General features: G+C 36.5%; 1 protein-coding gene across 1 annotated transcript in view; it reads right to left on the bottom strand.

The window, feature by feature from the left end:
* Positions 1-15998, bottom strand: part of LOC107590744 (mitotic spindle assembly checkpoint protein MAD1-like) — a 102739-nt gene that overhangs the window by 38582 nt on the left and 48159 nt on the right. Inside the window, exons 17-18 of the mRNA XM_016279651.1 lie at positions 15266-15470; positions 11511-11701 (exon numbers count right to left, since the gene is read on the bottom strand). Of these exons, the coding sequence (XP_016135137.1) occupies positions 11511-11701; positions 15266-15470 (396 nt within the window). The remainder of the gene's footprint in view (positions 1-11510; positions 11702-15265; positions 15471-15998) is intronic.

A 15998-nucleotide genomic window follows, 5' to 3' on the forward strand; every position in this document is an offset into this window, starting at 1 on the left:
TGGTTCTTTTCATCAACCAACTTCAGCAAGGATCACTGGGACTTTCAGATTGCATCAAACCTTTCTTTCAGACAGACGAGACTTGCAAGTATCAAACTTAGTCTTATTAATTGATACATTAAGTATCAGTTACTCCTTTTTACGAAGGTGTGTTTGAACTAAGAATCTGACGTTTCCCTCAGGCGTAGATCTGCTGAATATGCAAATGTTTCAATAACTTCATGTTCTTATTTTCGCTTCTCTTTAAAGGGTTAAGCTTTAACCCTTTCCTATACAAACTGTGTGTGTGTGTGTGTTTGTGTATGTTAGACCAGTTTATGTGTTTATGTAGGATGTTAGACCAGTTTATGTGTTTATGTAGTTAATAAAACCTTACTTGTATCACACTTGACGTGGTTCATTGTTTGCTTATAAGTGGAGTCACTTAATCATGCAAATTTATGCTACAAGCTTTTGTAGAATTGTACAGTAAGAAAGTTATTTCCCTTAACCAGGAAATTAACGTTCTTAGAATTGACAAGACAGTTGACCCTGAGAGGTCAGCTAAATATCTACAACGGATCTAAATATTCATAATTAATTATAACTAGTTATGATTAATTATTCATATTTCCTCATGAGCTGATTCGTTACAATAATATGAAGAAAATGGACAATTAGAGGACAAAAGTCTGTTCTAAACCACTAACCCCAAGTATTAAACTTTGGAGAGCAACTCTCCCTGCCCCATTTGTGCAAGAGACATGAACAGTACCTCAATCGTGCGGCTCGAGGAGAGGTGTGCCATTGCTTTTCCAAGCTATTGGACTAACAAACAATAGGTGACAAGAAGTCCCACAAACATTATAGGAACCAAATCAGAATGCCAAAGCAACCTTATATCAATGCCGTATACAACATCACAGATTATTATGACTACTGTGCACTGTAATACTTTGTGTCTTCTGTATGTTCTAACATCATGATTTGCAGTGACGGATGAAAGTAATGAAAGAAAAGCTCAGAATAGTATTAACATCATCTCTAATTAAAATCTTTACTAACATCTGCTGAAACTATTAACCATGATTAAATATGAAACTAATGAACAGAGAGACACAGCAGTTGTCTCAGAAGTTTAACTTCAAGGCTCACTGATCTGAATTCAACTATGAAAAAAAAAAGTTTTAAAAGCTTTGAACATAGTAATTTGTTTGTTTGTTTTATAAAGCATTTCATGCACATTTCTTTGTCTGTTAAAACTCAGCACTCAATGCCAACATGATTTCATCTTAAAATTACAATCAATGAGTCACAACTGACAGATTACAACACATTAGAGAAGACCATAAAATCTTATTGGAGTGATTGTGTGTGAACGGTAACATCTGAATGTCTGTGATTGTGTGTCTGTGTGTAACTCAAGGTTAACAAATATTGACAGTGAATTATCTTCAGCAGAAGGGTCGCAGGTGGCTTCAACAGGCCTAATTTCACACAACACAACACGCACACGCATGCACACACACAAATGCACCCCAAAGACTAGACTGCCTTATTCATATGACACCAAAATGCTAAAAATCTGCTCTTTTTGCAACATTACAACTTTCAGCCCTCTTACTGCTCTTAACATCGGAGTCTTGGTTCAAGTCAACAGTCAGAGTTCTGGGATCTGATTCTCTCAACGTAATATAATTACACGCCTGTTCTCTTGAAGTTATTAATTTCCTGAAGAGGTGATTAGCAATTAGTTTCATTTAGGCAATTGAAAAGTCAGCTTGTTCTCTTAATAGATGTAGCCTTCAATGAACGCTCTCAACTTCATGAGGGTGAAAGTGTCATGAACAACCAATTTATCTACTTATGAAAATCTCCATTAATGTTAAAATATGGGACACTTTCCAAATGTCATTGAACAGTACTGAAGAGTGGTAAACTGTGCAGCTTTTTGCTTATGTCGTTCTATTGGCATGACAAAATATTCCAGGATGCCTGCTATTAACTAAAACTGAGAAAGTGAGAATGAAAATAAAAATTAGGCTAAATAAATATTAATTCATATACATATACTGTGGAGATCCAAATTAGAGAACAACATACAATTTCCTAAATTTCAAGGTCACTGCTTAGTCCTATTAGAACTTATCCTAACAGGAGTAGAAGAGCAGTGTTTTAAGCATATTTCATAAATTAATTGTATTTTGAAACTCAGTATAAAAAAAAAACGTAAGATATTTGAAAAAGAACTTGGATCAAAATTAGAGAACACTTAGAGATATCTCCAAGTTATTGGTGTTAATCTGGCACCTGGTGCTAATTTCCTTAATTATATGACAAACCCTATTTAACTGGCAGCATTGCTCTAATTTTTACTGAGATTGCAAGATGGTGGACCGCTTTAAAGGTGACTGAAACCCTGCAACAGGAGGCGGTCCAGATGAAGGCCAAAAGGATGACCCTTTCAGCCATTGCAAGAGAAGCTGGTCATTCCAAATCTGTAATTTCTCAAATATGGTAGCTTTGCAATGACATTAATTCATTCAAGTCCCCCCAAAAGGCTGGTCGTCCACGTAAGACAAATGCACGAGAAGACAGGATAATGTGGAGACTCTCCGTGGGGAATCAGTTCAACACAGCTGCTGGAATTGCTTGCCAGTTCAGCAATGAACAGTGTATGGATCTGTCTCGGCATGTTTAAGTCGGACTGAAAACACATTCTGCAGTGACAAAGCCTCTCATCAGCAGAAAGAATTAAAAGGCTAAGCTTACCCTTGCTGAGGAGCATGTTGTGTGGACAGAGGAGGACTGGTCCATAGTTCACTTAACGATAAAAGAGAAAAGAAAAATTGAAATCGCATCATATGACCCCTTTAATTTATTTGGGTCAGATGGGAAACATTATGTCTGGCATCCAACTGGGGAAAGACTGAACACCGAGCACGTAAAGAAGTCAGTGAAAGGTGTAGGAGGAAGTGTCATGGTTTGGGGATGTTTTCTGCCGCAGAAGTTGGGGCTCATATACAGCTACATGGCAGGGTGAATGCAAATGTTTACCAGAACCTCCTTCAGCAACATGTGGTACCTTCCCTGCAAGGATCTCCCAATCAGCCTGCAATTTTCATGCATGACAATGTCCCCGTCACACTGCAAAATGGATAAAGCAGTTCCTTGAAGCTAAGAACACTGAAATAATGAAATGGCCAGCAGAGTCCTGCATCTAAACCTGACTGAAAATCTCTGGAAAATCCTTGGCTAAAAAGTTATGGCTAAGAAACCCACTACAGTTACTGAGCTATGGAAGAGACTGGAAGAAGAGTGGACCAAGATCACACCCAGCACAGTGTGAGAAACTACTGATCTTCTGCGGCCGCAGATGTGCTGAAGTCATTCAATACAAGGGACTCTACAAATCCTACTAATTTTTGACAGCTGTAACCATCCAAAATGTTAGTTGTAATATTCTTTCATGCTACAGTGGTTACTGGTCTCTAATTTTGATCACTGTTTTCTCAGCAAAATAAAGGGTTTTTGTTCAAATGCCTTGGTTATTTTGTCAAATATGTTTGTATAACAGTGTTATGCCCACAGCTAATATTCCTTCAAATTTTGAATGATGAAGACTAACAATATTTCAGAAAAAAAATCAAGTATTTATAGATTGTTCTCTAATTTTGATCTCCACTGTATAATTCATATATGTATACTGTATATACACCACACAAATAACAAAAAAAAATGGGCCAGTGACAAAACAAATGTCAAAGGGTAAGTTGAGAATCAGTGGGAAATACATTTAACAATTGAAATAAAAATATGCACACAAATGGAAAAATAAATAAATAAAACAATTAACACAATCCCATTCCAAAGTGTTATTTTGCAACACAGTATACATATTTTAATTAACTAGCAAGAAAAAATTTTCAATATTTAGTATATTTGCATTTGATATAGGTTGTTTTCATGCATCCAGTGGCATAAAACAATTGAAGTGAAATACTGAAGCCAGCGATCATCAAGGACACAAGCAAGATGACATTAACATATGCTTTGTCAAACAGTATTTTAATTGTGGTAAAAACGGTTACAGATAAAACTCTGCAGGACTGCGGCTCTCTAGGACCGAACTTGCCTACCCCTGAACTAGACGGACAGTCTGATAAGATGGACACTTTATTCATCCCCAAGGGGACATTCAGTACACCCAGGTATACTGCGACAAAGAAAAGGACACCATATACTGAGTTGCATATTCATTGTCATCATTTAAAGCACGAGTGCAAACGCTGAGTCATAACAGAGTTTGATGAAGTGCTTATGCGAATATCATATCAATTATTGATGTCATGACACACCTGCTTGCTTCTTTAAAGGGGTCATATGATGTTGCTAAAAAGAACATTATTTTGTGTATTTGGTGTAATGAAATGTGTTTATGCGGTTTAAGGTTCAAAAAACTAATTTTCCACATACTGTACATTATTGTTTCTCCTCTATGCCCCGCCTTTCTTTTTTTTTTTTACAAAGCTCATCGGTCTGAAAAGCGAGGTGTGCTCTGATTGTCCAGCTATCCAGTGCGTTGTGATTGGCCAAATACCTCAAGCATGTGACGGAAATGTTACTCTCCTTACCATACTGTGATGCCCTGTCCGGCTGGAGCGATGAGACAAAAAACATTCAAACCCGTTATAAACGAGGCATTTGTTGCATTCAGTGGGGGCGTAATTATGGATTATAATGACTTAGTGTCTTTTTACACATTGCATCGCGCTGCGTAAACATAAAACCATGTCTGCATTTGTGATCAGAGAAATGACAAAAAACAAGTGCTACTCTACACTGCTCAAAACTCGCGTTTGAATCGTCAGTGGAAAATTCTTTATGTATAAAAAACTTACTTGCAGTCTGTGAGTCAGAACAGCCGGCATTGTAGTCTACTCTACCAGGATCAGGAAACAGTCCTCCATAGAATGCGCTGGACACTGTTCTGGAACAGTGTTGTAAATACAACTTAACCACTGATTTCTAGTCGTGTCCTCTTCTGGAAGGCCAAACAAAGTCGTTTTGCTTTCACAATGAAATGCACGACGGGCTTGAGTGAGCGGCGGCAGGCGGCTAGAGTGAGCGGAGGCGTGCGGGCTTGAGAACAGCGCGGATTTGACGAAGGAGCGTCTGGCGGGCTTGCGGCAACCACATGTGGTCTCCGCTTCGTCCACGGTGAAAGCCGATCCGGCAATCGACAGCGCAAAGTTGATGTATTTCCTCAGCGACCAGCATGGATAAGCTCTAAGCATGACGAAGCGGATATTGTCCTCTTTTGGAAGGCCAAACAAAGTAGGTTTGCTTTCACAACGAACCGCACAGCCCCTTCACGACATGGCGGCGGCGGCAACAACAATACTACAGCGAGAATAAAAGTTACGCATTCTTTCTTTGTGTGAACATTTGGCCGGCGTTTCGCAAATCTTCCCACATCGTGGCGTAGACATGTGGGGACATGTTAGAATGAGTTGTTTTAGGTAGGCGTGGTTGACTTAACTTTTATAAAGAATATCTCTTTGGATTTGAGACTTCAGTCTTTGGAACTTTACAGATCCTCTTTATGCGCCAAGAGTTTGTAACACTCCAAAGAGAAAAGAAAAATTTAAATCGCATCATATGACCCCTTTAAACTACTTTTAAAAAGAGAACAGCTGTGGATTCTGTATTTAAGCATAAATTACTGCAGCATGCAGACACAAACTAAATTTGGCAATTTAACAACTTAATTTCATCTAACAAAATTAATTATGCCATCTGATCTGCACATAAATTCCATATATTTTCTTACCAACTCATATATATGTGCTTCAGGACACGCAGACGGGGGAAGCGAGCCGGCGCGCTCGTCAAGCTCAGGAAGCGCGGATTCAGAATGCCGTTGCCTAGCATCCATCTGGCGAACCTCCGCTCTCTACCCAACAAAACGGACGAACTCCTTCTGCTCTCCCGGACAAATAAGGATTTTTCAAACTCTGCTGCTCTGTGTTTCTGTGGCTGAAAGACGCCATTCCGGACAGCGCGTTGAGTATGCCGGGCTTTCAGCTGTTTAGAGCAGATCGCAACGCAGAATCAACGGGGAAATCACGCGGCGGCAGGACATGCTTTTACATCAATGAAAGGTGTACAGATGTAACGGTGTTAAAGAAGATGTGCTGTTCAGATCTAGGAGTGCTCTTCTCACCAATTACAAGACACCATCCCCCAGCACTGCGGCGAATCAACAACTGGCAGACGATCTGAATGAGTTCTACTGCGGGTTTGAAAAGACACCCCACACCAGAGAGAGAGAGAGAGAGAGAGAGAGCGATAGACATTCTTTTATGAGTTTCAATCAATTTTGCATCTGAAGAATTATTTTCTATTCAACTAACAACCCTAAAAGGAACAAAAACATGGTTATTCAAACTTTTTGACATTAAACATAATCTGCAATTCTGAATGAAAATGAATCTCCTCATTTTCTGGTGAAAGAATTTTGAAAGTCTGAGAAACACAAAACTCACAAACAGCATATGAAACAGACACACAAAACTAAATATAATACACTTGATTATGAAGTGTTTTAGCGTCAAAACAGAAACCCTGTAATAAATGTGTGGTGTGTCTGTCGCTATTAGATCAAACTATAAACCTTTTTCCACCAAAAGTGGTAACGGGGCCAGTGCCTGACCCATGATTTCACTGAGCCAAACAATGACGTAACTGGCAATGTTTCTACATAACCTGCCAACAAATAAACATGCTGTTTTTCTTCTATGAGTTTTAAGGACACATTTTAGCACACAAAGTACAGATATAAAAAATAAATCAAATTCATTGAAGTTTTTGTCACATCTGCCGTTTTGGGAGGAGATAGTGTTGTTAAATACAATGGGTGCCATCTAGTTTTGTTAAACCAGCCATTATTCCACCCCTGAACCACTTTTCTGCAGTGAAAACATACAATGGTTCCAGACTAGAAACCAGCTTTGGAACCAAACTGTTGAAAAGGCATTAGAGAAGATTGAGATTGATTGTACTGAAGTGTTGCAGTCTTGATCTATTGTTAGAAGCTGACAGTTAAGGGATTGACTAGATATTTGCTGTTTTTAAACATAGCAAACATAATTTCTCATTTAACAGTGAACAAATGTTTGTTTTTTTTAACATTTAGGAACCCATGTAAATGTGTTGTCAAATTTTTGAAGAGTTGAAAGCTATACAAACTCAAAACAAGGAAGACATTTAATGACTTTGACAGACTCCCAAGAGAATTTTCAGGACAACGAGTCATATTTTGACAAATAAGAGGGTAAAAAGTCTGTCTCTCTCATTATCTTTCCTCCTCCTAAGACAGAAATGGAGAAGATTTTCAAAGCAGTTCTTTGATTCTTTGGGGATCAAATCATAACATAACTAAAGCACTGCTCTATTGCACTCGTCTAACATTTGAGGGAAAAAAACAACACTAGAAAAAGAGAATGGGATATCACTCATTTATCTTCAAGTGCCCATACTTTAAAAAAAAAAATCCAATGGCAATTATATTCAGAAAAAAAGAGAACAATGAAACATCTTTTCTAAACTCAGAGCACATAATGGTTAATGTGATCAAATTTGAGTCATTTTTGTGAATTTTGTGACTATGGCATATTTAATATTGTGGCCCACTAATTGCTCATTACAGTGTTTGCCACACAAATTACTACAACTTGCTCTCCACAGTAGACATTAGTAGTAGTAGATATTTTGTAATGCTAAACCAGTAATAGAATCAGAGGTCCTCTCTAGCAGTCAAACATCTTTGGCTACATTCACAGACTGTGAAAAAGAGCAAATTATTTCCTTAGCACATGAATAATGTGTATTATTAAATTACCCCAACACACCTAGATGCACACAAACGTGAGTAAATGCTTACACTCACACAGCAATAATAACAGCAGAACGCAGACGCACTGAAGCTTTACTGCGGCTCTAATTAAACAGCCTGAGGAAAGTACTGATCAAATAACAAAAACTTAAATCCAATTATTGCACTGTGTGTGCATGTGTGTGTCTATAAGGCATTACTGAACATTTCTCCAACCCACAAAGAAAGAGCATTAATTAAGATAGATAAATTACATTTGCAGGTACACCATTTTAAGAGCATGCGGTTTCAAACTAAATATGCATCTTGCATCAGATATATTGCATTAATACCACTTGGTTCATCATATAGAATGTACAAAATAAGGTCAATGGTCTTCTCATATGCATTAAAAGAAGGATGATTACCATTTTATATCAAGTAGATGCACAATAATGTGCAAACTGTATGGCGAAAAGCGAAACTATTGTGCACTGCACAGTATTAAAACAATGAACGGTCGAAAGTGTAATTTTAACTAATCTCCAAGAAAATCTGATGATTCTCAATACAGTTTTGATACCACAGTAAAACGTAATATACTAAAATATTTACAATAAGGTTCAATTATTTAACATTAGTTCATGCATTAGGTAACACAAGTACCAAGTGAATACATTGATCTATACTACTACAGAATTTATTAGTTTTTGTTTGTTAATTTCTGAAAATTCACGTTGTATAAATCAACACTAGTTGATGTATCATGAACAAACAATATTATATTTATGAATTAACATTAACCTAGATTAATTAAAAGAAAATAATTAAATAACTGAACCTTTTTGCAAAACATTACCTTTATGTTTGCTCACCAATGGATCCTCTGCAGTGAATGCGTGCTGTCAGAATGAACAGCTGATCAAAACATCACAGTAATCCTTCTATAATAATTATTTTTAAGCAGGAAGCTGCACAGATCAAGCTCCATTTACAAATGACAACAACCCAAAACAGTTTTAAATGAATATGTTGGTGGTGGATTTAGGTGTGAGAGGACAACACTTCCATTGGAGAGTTATTGAGGATTATGGACTGGTATTTTGGGCAGAAGCAACAACTTAAAGCTAAACTAATGGATTAGTTTCTTACAAACATGCAAGACATTAATTGATGGACTGGAATCATGTGGATTATTTGTAGGTTGCTGTGATGCTTTTATCAGCTGTTTGAACTCTTATTCTGATGGCACCCATTCACTGCAAACCACTGGTAAGCAAGTTCTGTAATGCTAACTGTCTCCAAATCAAAAAAAAAAACTCCCCTACATCTTGGATGGCCTGAGGGTGAGTACATTTTCAGCCATTTTTCATTTTTGGTTGAACTATTCTTTTAACCAAGTAAAAAAAAAATGTAGTGTAGAATTTTGAAGTAAACATTGCTTCAAGATTTAAGAAATCACTGAAGCAAACAGTCAGTAATATAAAATAAAAATATAAAGCCATTTATATATGTAACAATAAACAAAAGTGCACTATGAAGTAAAGAACGTGCACAAGGGTGTATTTCAAGGCATTATGAAAACATTCATTTGATTTACTCTCATATACTATGCAATCTGTCTGCAAGTTCAAAGTGTTACCTGAACTTGGCTCATCTATAAAAATAAAAAAAACCTCTTCAATCTTACTTAATCAACTGAGAGTATACAGAGAAGTCACATCTCAGGGGCTGACACCAAGCTGCAACCTCCCGCTCTCTCTCTCGTGAAGCCAACAAGGAGTAAACTGTAATTCATCAACTGGCCGCTAGAGGCTGGCTGCAAAAGGGAGTCAATCCCATAGACTCTCCATGTTAAAATGCCCAACTTTACAGCAGAAAAAAAACATGTTTACAGCCTGGTTAAAAAAATTATTTTGGTCTATATAGCAAATTTTGCCCTTCATGACAACTGTGAGGGGGGTGAAGTTTTTTATAACTCGTCCGTTTAAATTATATTAAGCCTTAAAGTTCTGCATAATTAAGGGCGTGGCCACTTGAGTGACAGGTGGATTGCCGCTGCTATCACCACCATCGAGCTAGGTGAGCGTGACTCAGCAACCTGCTCCCGCCTCTTTGCCCATTTTCGATTATCCGGGAGTGACGCGCTGCCAAGATGACTTAGCCAAGATACCACTTTTGAGCTTCAAAAACGCTCTTCGGAAATCTACGGGTGACGTCACGGACACTACGTCCATGTTTTTATACAGTCTATGGCTGACACTCAACATACTAGCGTACTTGTTACCAGAAGAAGTGTACTCATGTCAATTTCCTTGATTGAGTTATTCTAGGTCATTGTTTTTCTCTACTTCCTGCTGTTAAAAGTAAAAATGCCATATTCCTATATTGTAGGAACACAGTCATCTGCACCCACCTTACCAAATGCAGTTACTGACTGAAGAGGATGTGATGACCTGTGGAGACACAGATGCACTTGAAGCTGGAGGAGCTGCTGAGCTGGTTCAGATGAGGTTAAATACAAAAGCAGTTCTTCAGATGCCTGACCTCGGCCTTGGGGATTAAAGTCCTTCTTTTGATTTTCACGCTTCTCACTATTGTGAGACGAACAACAAACCACCAACTGTGGTACGAAGCTTCAGGCTCTTCTAACCAACGCATCTTTCTTTTATGAAAACCCCTATAGTAAATTGTCAAGGCAGCGCTTCAAAGTCATTCAAAATCCCATTGATGTTAATTTCATTGTTTTATAATTGAACAAAAAAGCCTTTGAGTGCTGGTATGTTTTATCTGTAACATCTGCTCGGCATAGATAGAACCCTAAAATAATCAAGTGACCATAAAATCAACACATTCAAACTAACTGTAAAACTACAACAAAGATATACTCAAGTCTTAAGTTTACTGTGTGTAATTTCCTAGTTTCCTTCTGTACTTTCTACTATTCTTCAAGTTTGTAAGTTTGTTTGTAAGTACTTATCCCATGCACGTCATGACAATGTAATCAGGGTATCTTCCGATCATTCGTCTGTTAATTTAATATTGAAATCTGAAAAATTAAAAAACGGCATTTTTTGTTTTTCATTTGTTCAAACAAAACGAAAAATCAAGAATTAGGCTTAATTTTTCGTTTTTACGTTCAAGGCTAGAAAACGAATAAGCAACTTGAATATTCGATCTCTACATGTGGGTGGGAATGAAACACCCCTATCCTCTGATTGGACAACCAAATATTTAATAGTCCTAAAAAAAACATAACAAGAGTCCTCCGCTTTTATGGATTCTTAACGTGCTTATTTCTACTACATATTATCTCTTTCTCTTCATCAAACAGCCAGATTAACAAATTAACAACATTAACATTATGCTGTAATGTTTGGTTGACCAATCAGCGGAGAGGGGCGTTTCATTCCACATGTAGAGATCGAATATTCAAGTTGCTTATTCGTTTTCTATCCCTGAACGTAAAAACGATTCTTGATTTTTCGTTTTGTTTGAACAACTGAAAAACGAAATATGTGCTGTTTTTCATTTTTCAGATTTCAATATTAAATAAAAAAACGAATGATCGGAAGATACCCTGATTCAATGTGTCCATGTAAACACATTTCTCTATTGGTTATGCAGTTTCAAACACGTTTGCATATGAATTTACCTTAAACAATAATGAATCCTCCATATGCTCAGCGTACACCGAAGTGAGCCGGTACTGGTTCTCCACGGTGATGTCGATCTGGTACCCGGTAAGTACGTAACAAGCAGTACGGAACTCTTGAATCTTCTTCTGGAACACTTCCTTCAAGCGCTGGTTCTTCAGTTCTGCACTCTCCATCTGCTTACGCAAGTCTGAAGAACACATAGGTTACATTTAGTCATAACCAGAAGAACATTCAAATAATATGAATAATATGATCTGAACAAGAGCAGCAATTTAACATGTAATCGAACACATGCGATTACAATATGTAACGGAAAATAATTAGTTTAGACTATTCGTACAAATACCTAATTTTAAGAGTCTTTAATTGAAAGAAAAGCCCAGCAGTCCAACTTCATCTAAAAGAAAGAGTTCTATCATCCTTTATTCATTTGTGCACTATATACCACGCCTTTTGAAATCAGCTTTGGGTGAGAAACAGACTAAAAATTTAAGTCGCTATTAAATGATAATCTTCCTCTCCAGTGAGCTGAACTCAAAGTGGATTAGTTTGCTTCATGAATAAATGATTCAGACTGTTTTTCTCAAATGGCCCAATTGAATCATTGAAAAGATTCAACTCAAAAGAAGGATTTGTTCATTAATCAGACACTGTTAATTTTCTCAACAACCAAAATGCTGGTCTCCAGTAATTGCAGGTGAATCTCATGGCAAACAATATTTTGTTCTGTAAAAGTCGTTTGGACACTTTTAGCTCCAACTTTTAGTTTCATACATCCGAAAGATTATTACCATTTACAGCAGTATATCAACTTCATCAAAACGCACTTCCAATCTACCAATATAATAACTTTAATAGCCGATTTTGTCAAATCAAATTACAGTCCAGTAAACAAAAAAGAAAGGAAAAAAGGCACCAATCCCATCAAGGTCTTATCACAGTATTCACTTGAATATTTAATTACATACAGAACAATGCAAAGTTGCTCCTTTAAATTAGGCAAAACGCCAACTGTGTCTTACAGCTTCAATATAAGGTTTCTGTACAGAGGCCTCAAGAGCAGTTTAAATTCCCTCATGGGCCTTCATGAAAATTTGATTACAAACAATAAAAGTTCTGCAGGAAAGAGAGATAAGTGTTCTGCTACTGTCTACTGTAATTGCACACTAGAACAATGCAGTTAAACTGCAAAGGTTTCATTTATCACATAAATCAATGCATTGATGTGGTGCATACTAGAAGAGACGGCCTTTTGTTCAGTTGTCCTTTTCCTTTAACCATTCAGCAGGATCACTTTTAATTATATATGTTAATGTCTCCCTTTTTGCCTCCATGGGAAGCTTTTTAAAATGTTTATCACTTGTTTGTTTTCCATATATAGAGCAGGATAGAAATTTCACGCTAAACTCTCAACACAATCACCTTTAAAATGAGCTGCAATTAAAAAGTTCTGTATGTGGCCCTCATCTACATCTGTACACTTACAATTACCATGTATGGAACTTTACTGAAGGTGTATGAACTGTGTTGAGATGATGCCCTGTCAGGAATTTTTCCTGAGGAGGTCAGGATAATTTGTGCTTCACAGACGTACTTTATGATTTTAATCTCATTCAAATTGAATAGTGTTTTTCCTCATATAACCTTGGTAAAAACGATGGAGCAATTTTTTTTTAATCTAACCCAGGGGAATAATTAAGAAATTTCGTCTGGATAGGGATATTTATAACAGGATGTTTTATTAACATTTGAAAACCACAAAGTGAAAACCACAAATACATTGTCTTTATTTTACACAGCATAATTTATTATTTTATTGTCCTATATTCTTTTCAAAATAAATGCCACTGGTCTGATATTTTGCTGTGCAATGCAAAGACATTCATACATTTTTATGTGTGGCTTAAGTGTCCAAATACTTTTTTGGGCAACTGTGTATCCTGTTTAAATTAGAGGTGGCATAACCAATCCTGTTGCCTGAAGCTAGTACAGTACAGAGAGAAAATATGGATACACAATCTTCTCAGTAATGAGCACACATTAAACACTTTTCTTTTCCAGTTTCCATTACTTGAATCGTTTCTAATTTATTTAAAAAAATGCATCAATAAATAAATTACAAGCAAAAAAAATGGTTTTAAGTGCTGCGTTTGCATACAAACCCAAAAAGCTGTTTATGTACTTGTAAGAACTTGTTCTTAGCATTAGTAAAGACAACTAAGCCACAAAAAAAAAAAAAATAATAATGATAATAATTTTGAACTAGATTTGTGCAAACACATGAACTTATAATCAAACAGTTGAGATGGGAGAAAAATGAGGTCATAAAATGAAGGAGGAACAGTGTATAGCAAAAAAAGATAAAGAAAAACAGCAGCAGCAGCCAATTTAAAAGCATACCTCAGGGTGTTTGTTTACTCATGGGCCTGAGTCCTAATTAGACTCTTGCCTCCTTCGGAACTCATTCAAACTGATAGCCAGAAAAAAAACAAAAAAAAACGGGGAGAGAGGGAGGGAGAAAGAGAAGAGAAAGAGAGACAGCATGACACAAATAAATGAGTTCCAAAGTAATATAGATCATCAGCACACTCCACTCGAGTCCAATTAAACATTTAGCCCTGGATATATTTATAAATAAAATGTCTAAATCACTATAAGCACAGGATGTGGAATTAGGAAGAACCTTTTTCCACAATCCTTGTGTTGTCATATCCAACTCCACAGGTGGTAATCCAGATTGCTATCATTCTAGTCAACTGGATAAGCCACATCAACTTGTCAAAATGACAAATTCCTCCAAGTTGTATTTAATTCAAATATAAACTCACATTTGAAATTTATCTAGGAATAAACATTTGGTTGTTGGTGAACTACATCCCAATCATTACATTCCAAATGGACGTATACCAAAATTTAAATGATTTAAACTCTTGGCTGGAATAGTCCTTTATTTATACTATTTTAAGTAGCTTTTAAAGGCATAGTTAACCCAAAAATTATAATTCTGTCATTAATTACTCACCCTCATGTCGTTCACAAGAGTACCAAGATGCATGCTTGTTTTCGAGCAGAGGAATGCTCACGCATGCGTCTTGGTACTATCGTGAATGGCGGCAGGGACTGACACAGAAGAGAAGAACTTTTGAATAAAGTCATTTTTATTTTCTTTGAGCACAAAAAATATTCTCGTAGCTTCATAAAATTATGGTCGAACCACTGATGTCACATGGACTATTTTAACAATGTCCTTACTACCTTTCTGGGCCTTGAAGGTGATCTTAATTTGTGTTCCGAAGATGAGCGAAGGTCTTACGGGTTTGAAACAACATGAGGGCGAGTAATTAATGACAGAATTTTCATTTTTGGGTGAACTATCCCTTTAAGTATATGGCTACAGAAATTAAAGCCAGAACTCGAAGTGAACATTTATCAGTTTACTCTAAACAATGTTATTAAATACACACTTTTTATATACAAAAATATTTTATTTTTAAAAATACCCAACTTGTTCGAAAACTCTTTAAAGGGATAGTTCACCCAAAAATAAAAATCTTGTAATAATTTACTAACCCTTATGTTGTTCCAAACTTGTATGAATTTATTTCTTCTTATGAACACAAAACATGATGATCATTTATCAGAAACCCGAGGCAGGGCTGTATATATGGACATTAAATATCAACAATGCCATGTATTGGCTGTTTCTCTACCCTACTGTGAAAACTCCTGCTTTGTGTAAAAAGGTATTTACCCAGTATTTCTTGTGAAGGTGGGATGATGAGGGTAGTGTCGTCTTTTGTCACCCCACCACCTGCCTCAATTTTCCGGATTCGGTCCCTCAAGAGTTGACACTCCAACCTCAGCTGTTCCACCTCTTCAGCGTGCTGCTGCTTTGCGATGCTGGTGGGGTTCATTTGCAGGTGGATCACCTTTGTCTTTACAGGGTCATAGTCTCCCTAATACAAAAAGTTAAGAGAGTCAGAAAAACAAGTAAAGGTTTTATCAGCTCCAAAAAGACAAAACACTCATTAGAGCTTTAGGACAAAAAGGCATTAAGAGAGTAAGAAAACATTTTACTAAAAACATTTTTGTAACTTTTGATTTAATTATTCCAAAGAAGAAAAAAAGGCAGACAATACACTTCAGTGTAAATCTAATTACCATTCCAATTCACTTTTTCCATTGAAAGTGGAAAAGACTCAATGAAAGTTTGGAAAAAAAACATGTTTTCTATAATCCTTTTAAGACATCCAATCTGAAAATCAGTGCTTTTGAATTGTATTTTGCTTTCATAAGCATCCAAATTCATCAATCAAACAAACAAAAAAAAACATTCTCTCAAAACAATGACAGTGAAAATTTCATTTACAAAAACAAACAAAAAAAAAAAATATGTCTCTCATCTAACAAGTTTAGGTGAGAGACACTACTAAAGTGGGTCCAATAGCTCATTCGTTGAGCCATTACATACACTGTTGAACTAC

This window comes from Sinocyclocheilus grahami, unplaced genomic scaffold (genome assembly GCF_001515645.1).
Source record: "Sinocyclocheilus grahami isolate Dianchi unplaced genomic scaffold, SAMN03320097.WGS_v1.1 scaffold132.1, whole genome shotgun sequence".
NCBI classification, from domain to species: Eukaryota; Metazoa; Chordata; class Actinopteri; order Cypriniformes; family Cyprinidae; genus Sinocyclocheilus; species Sinocyclocheilus grahami.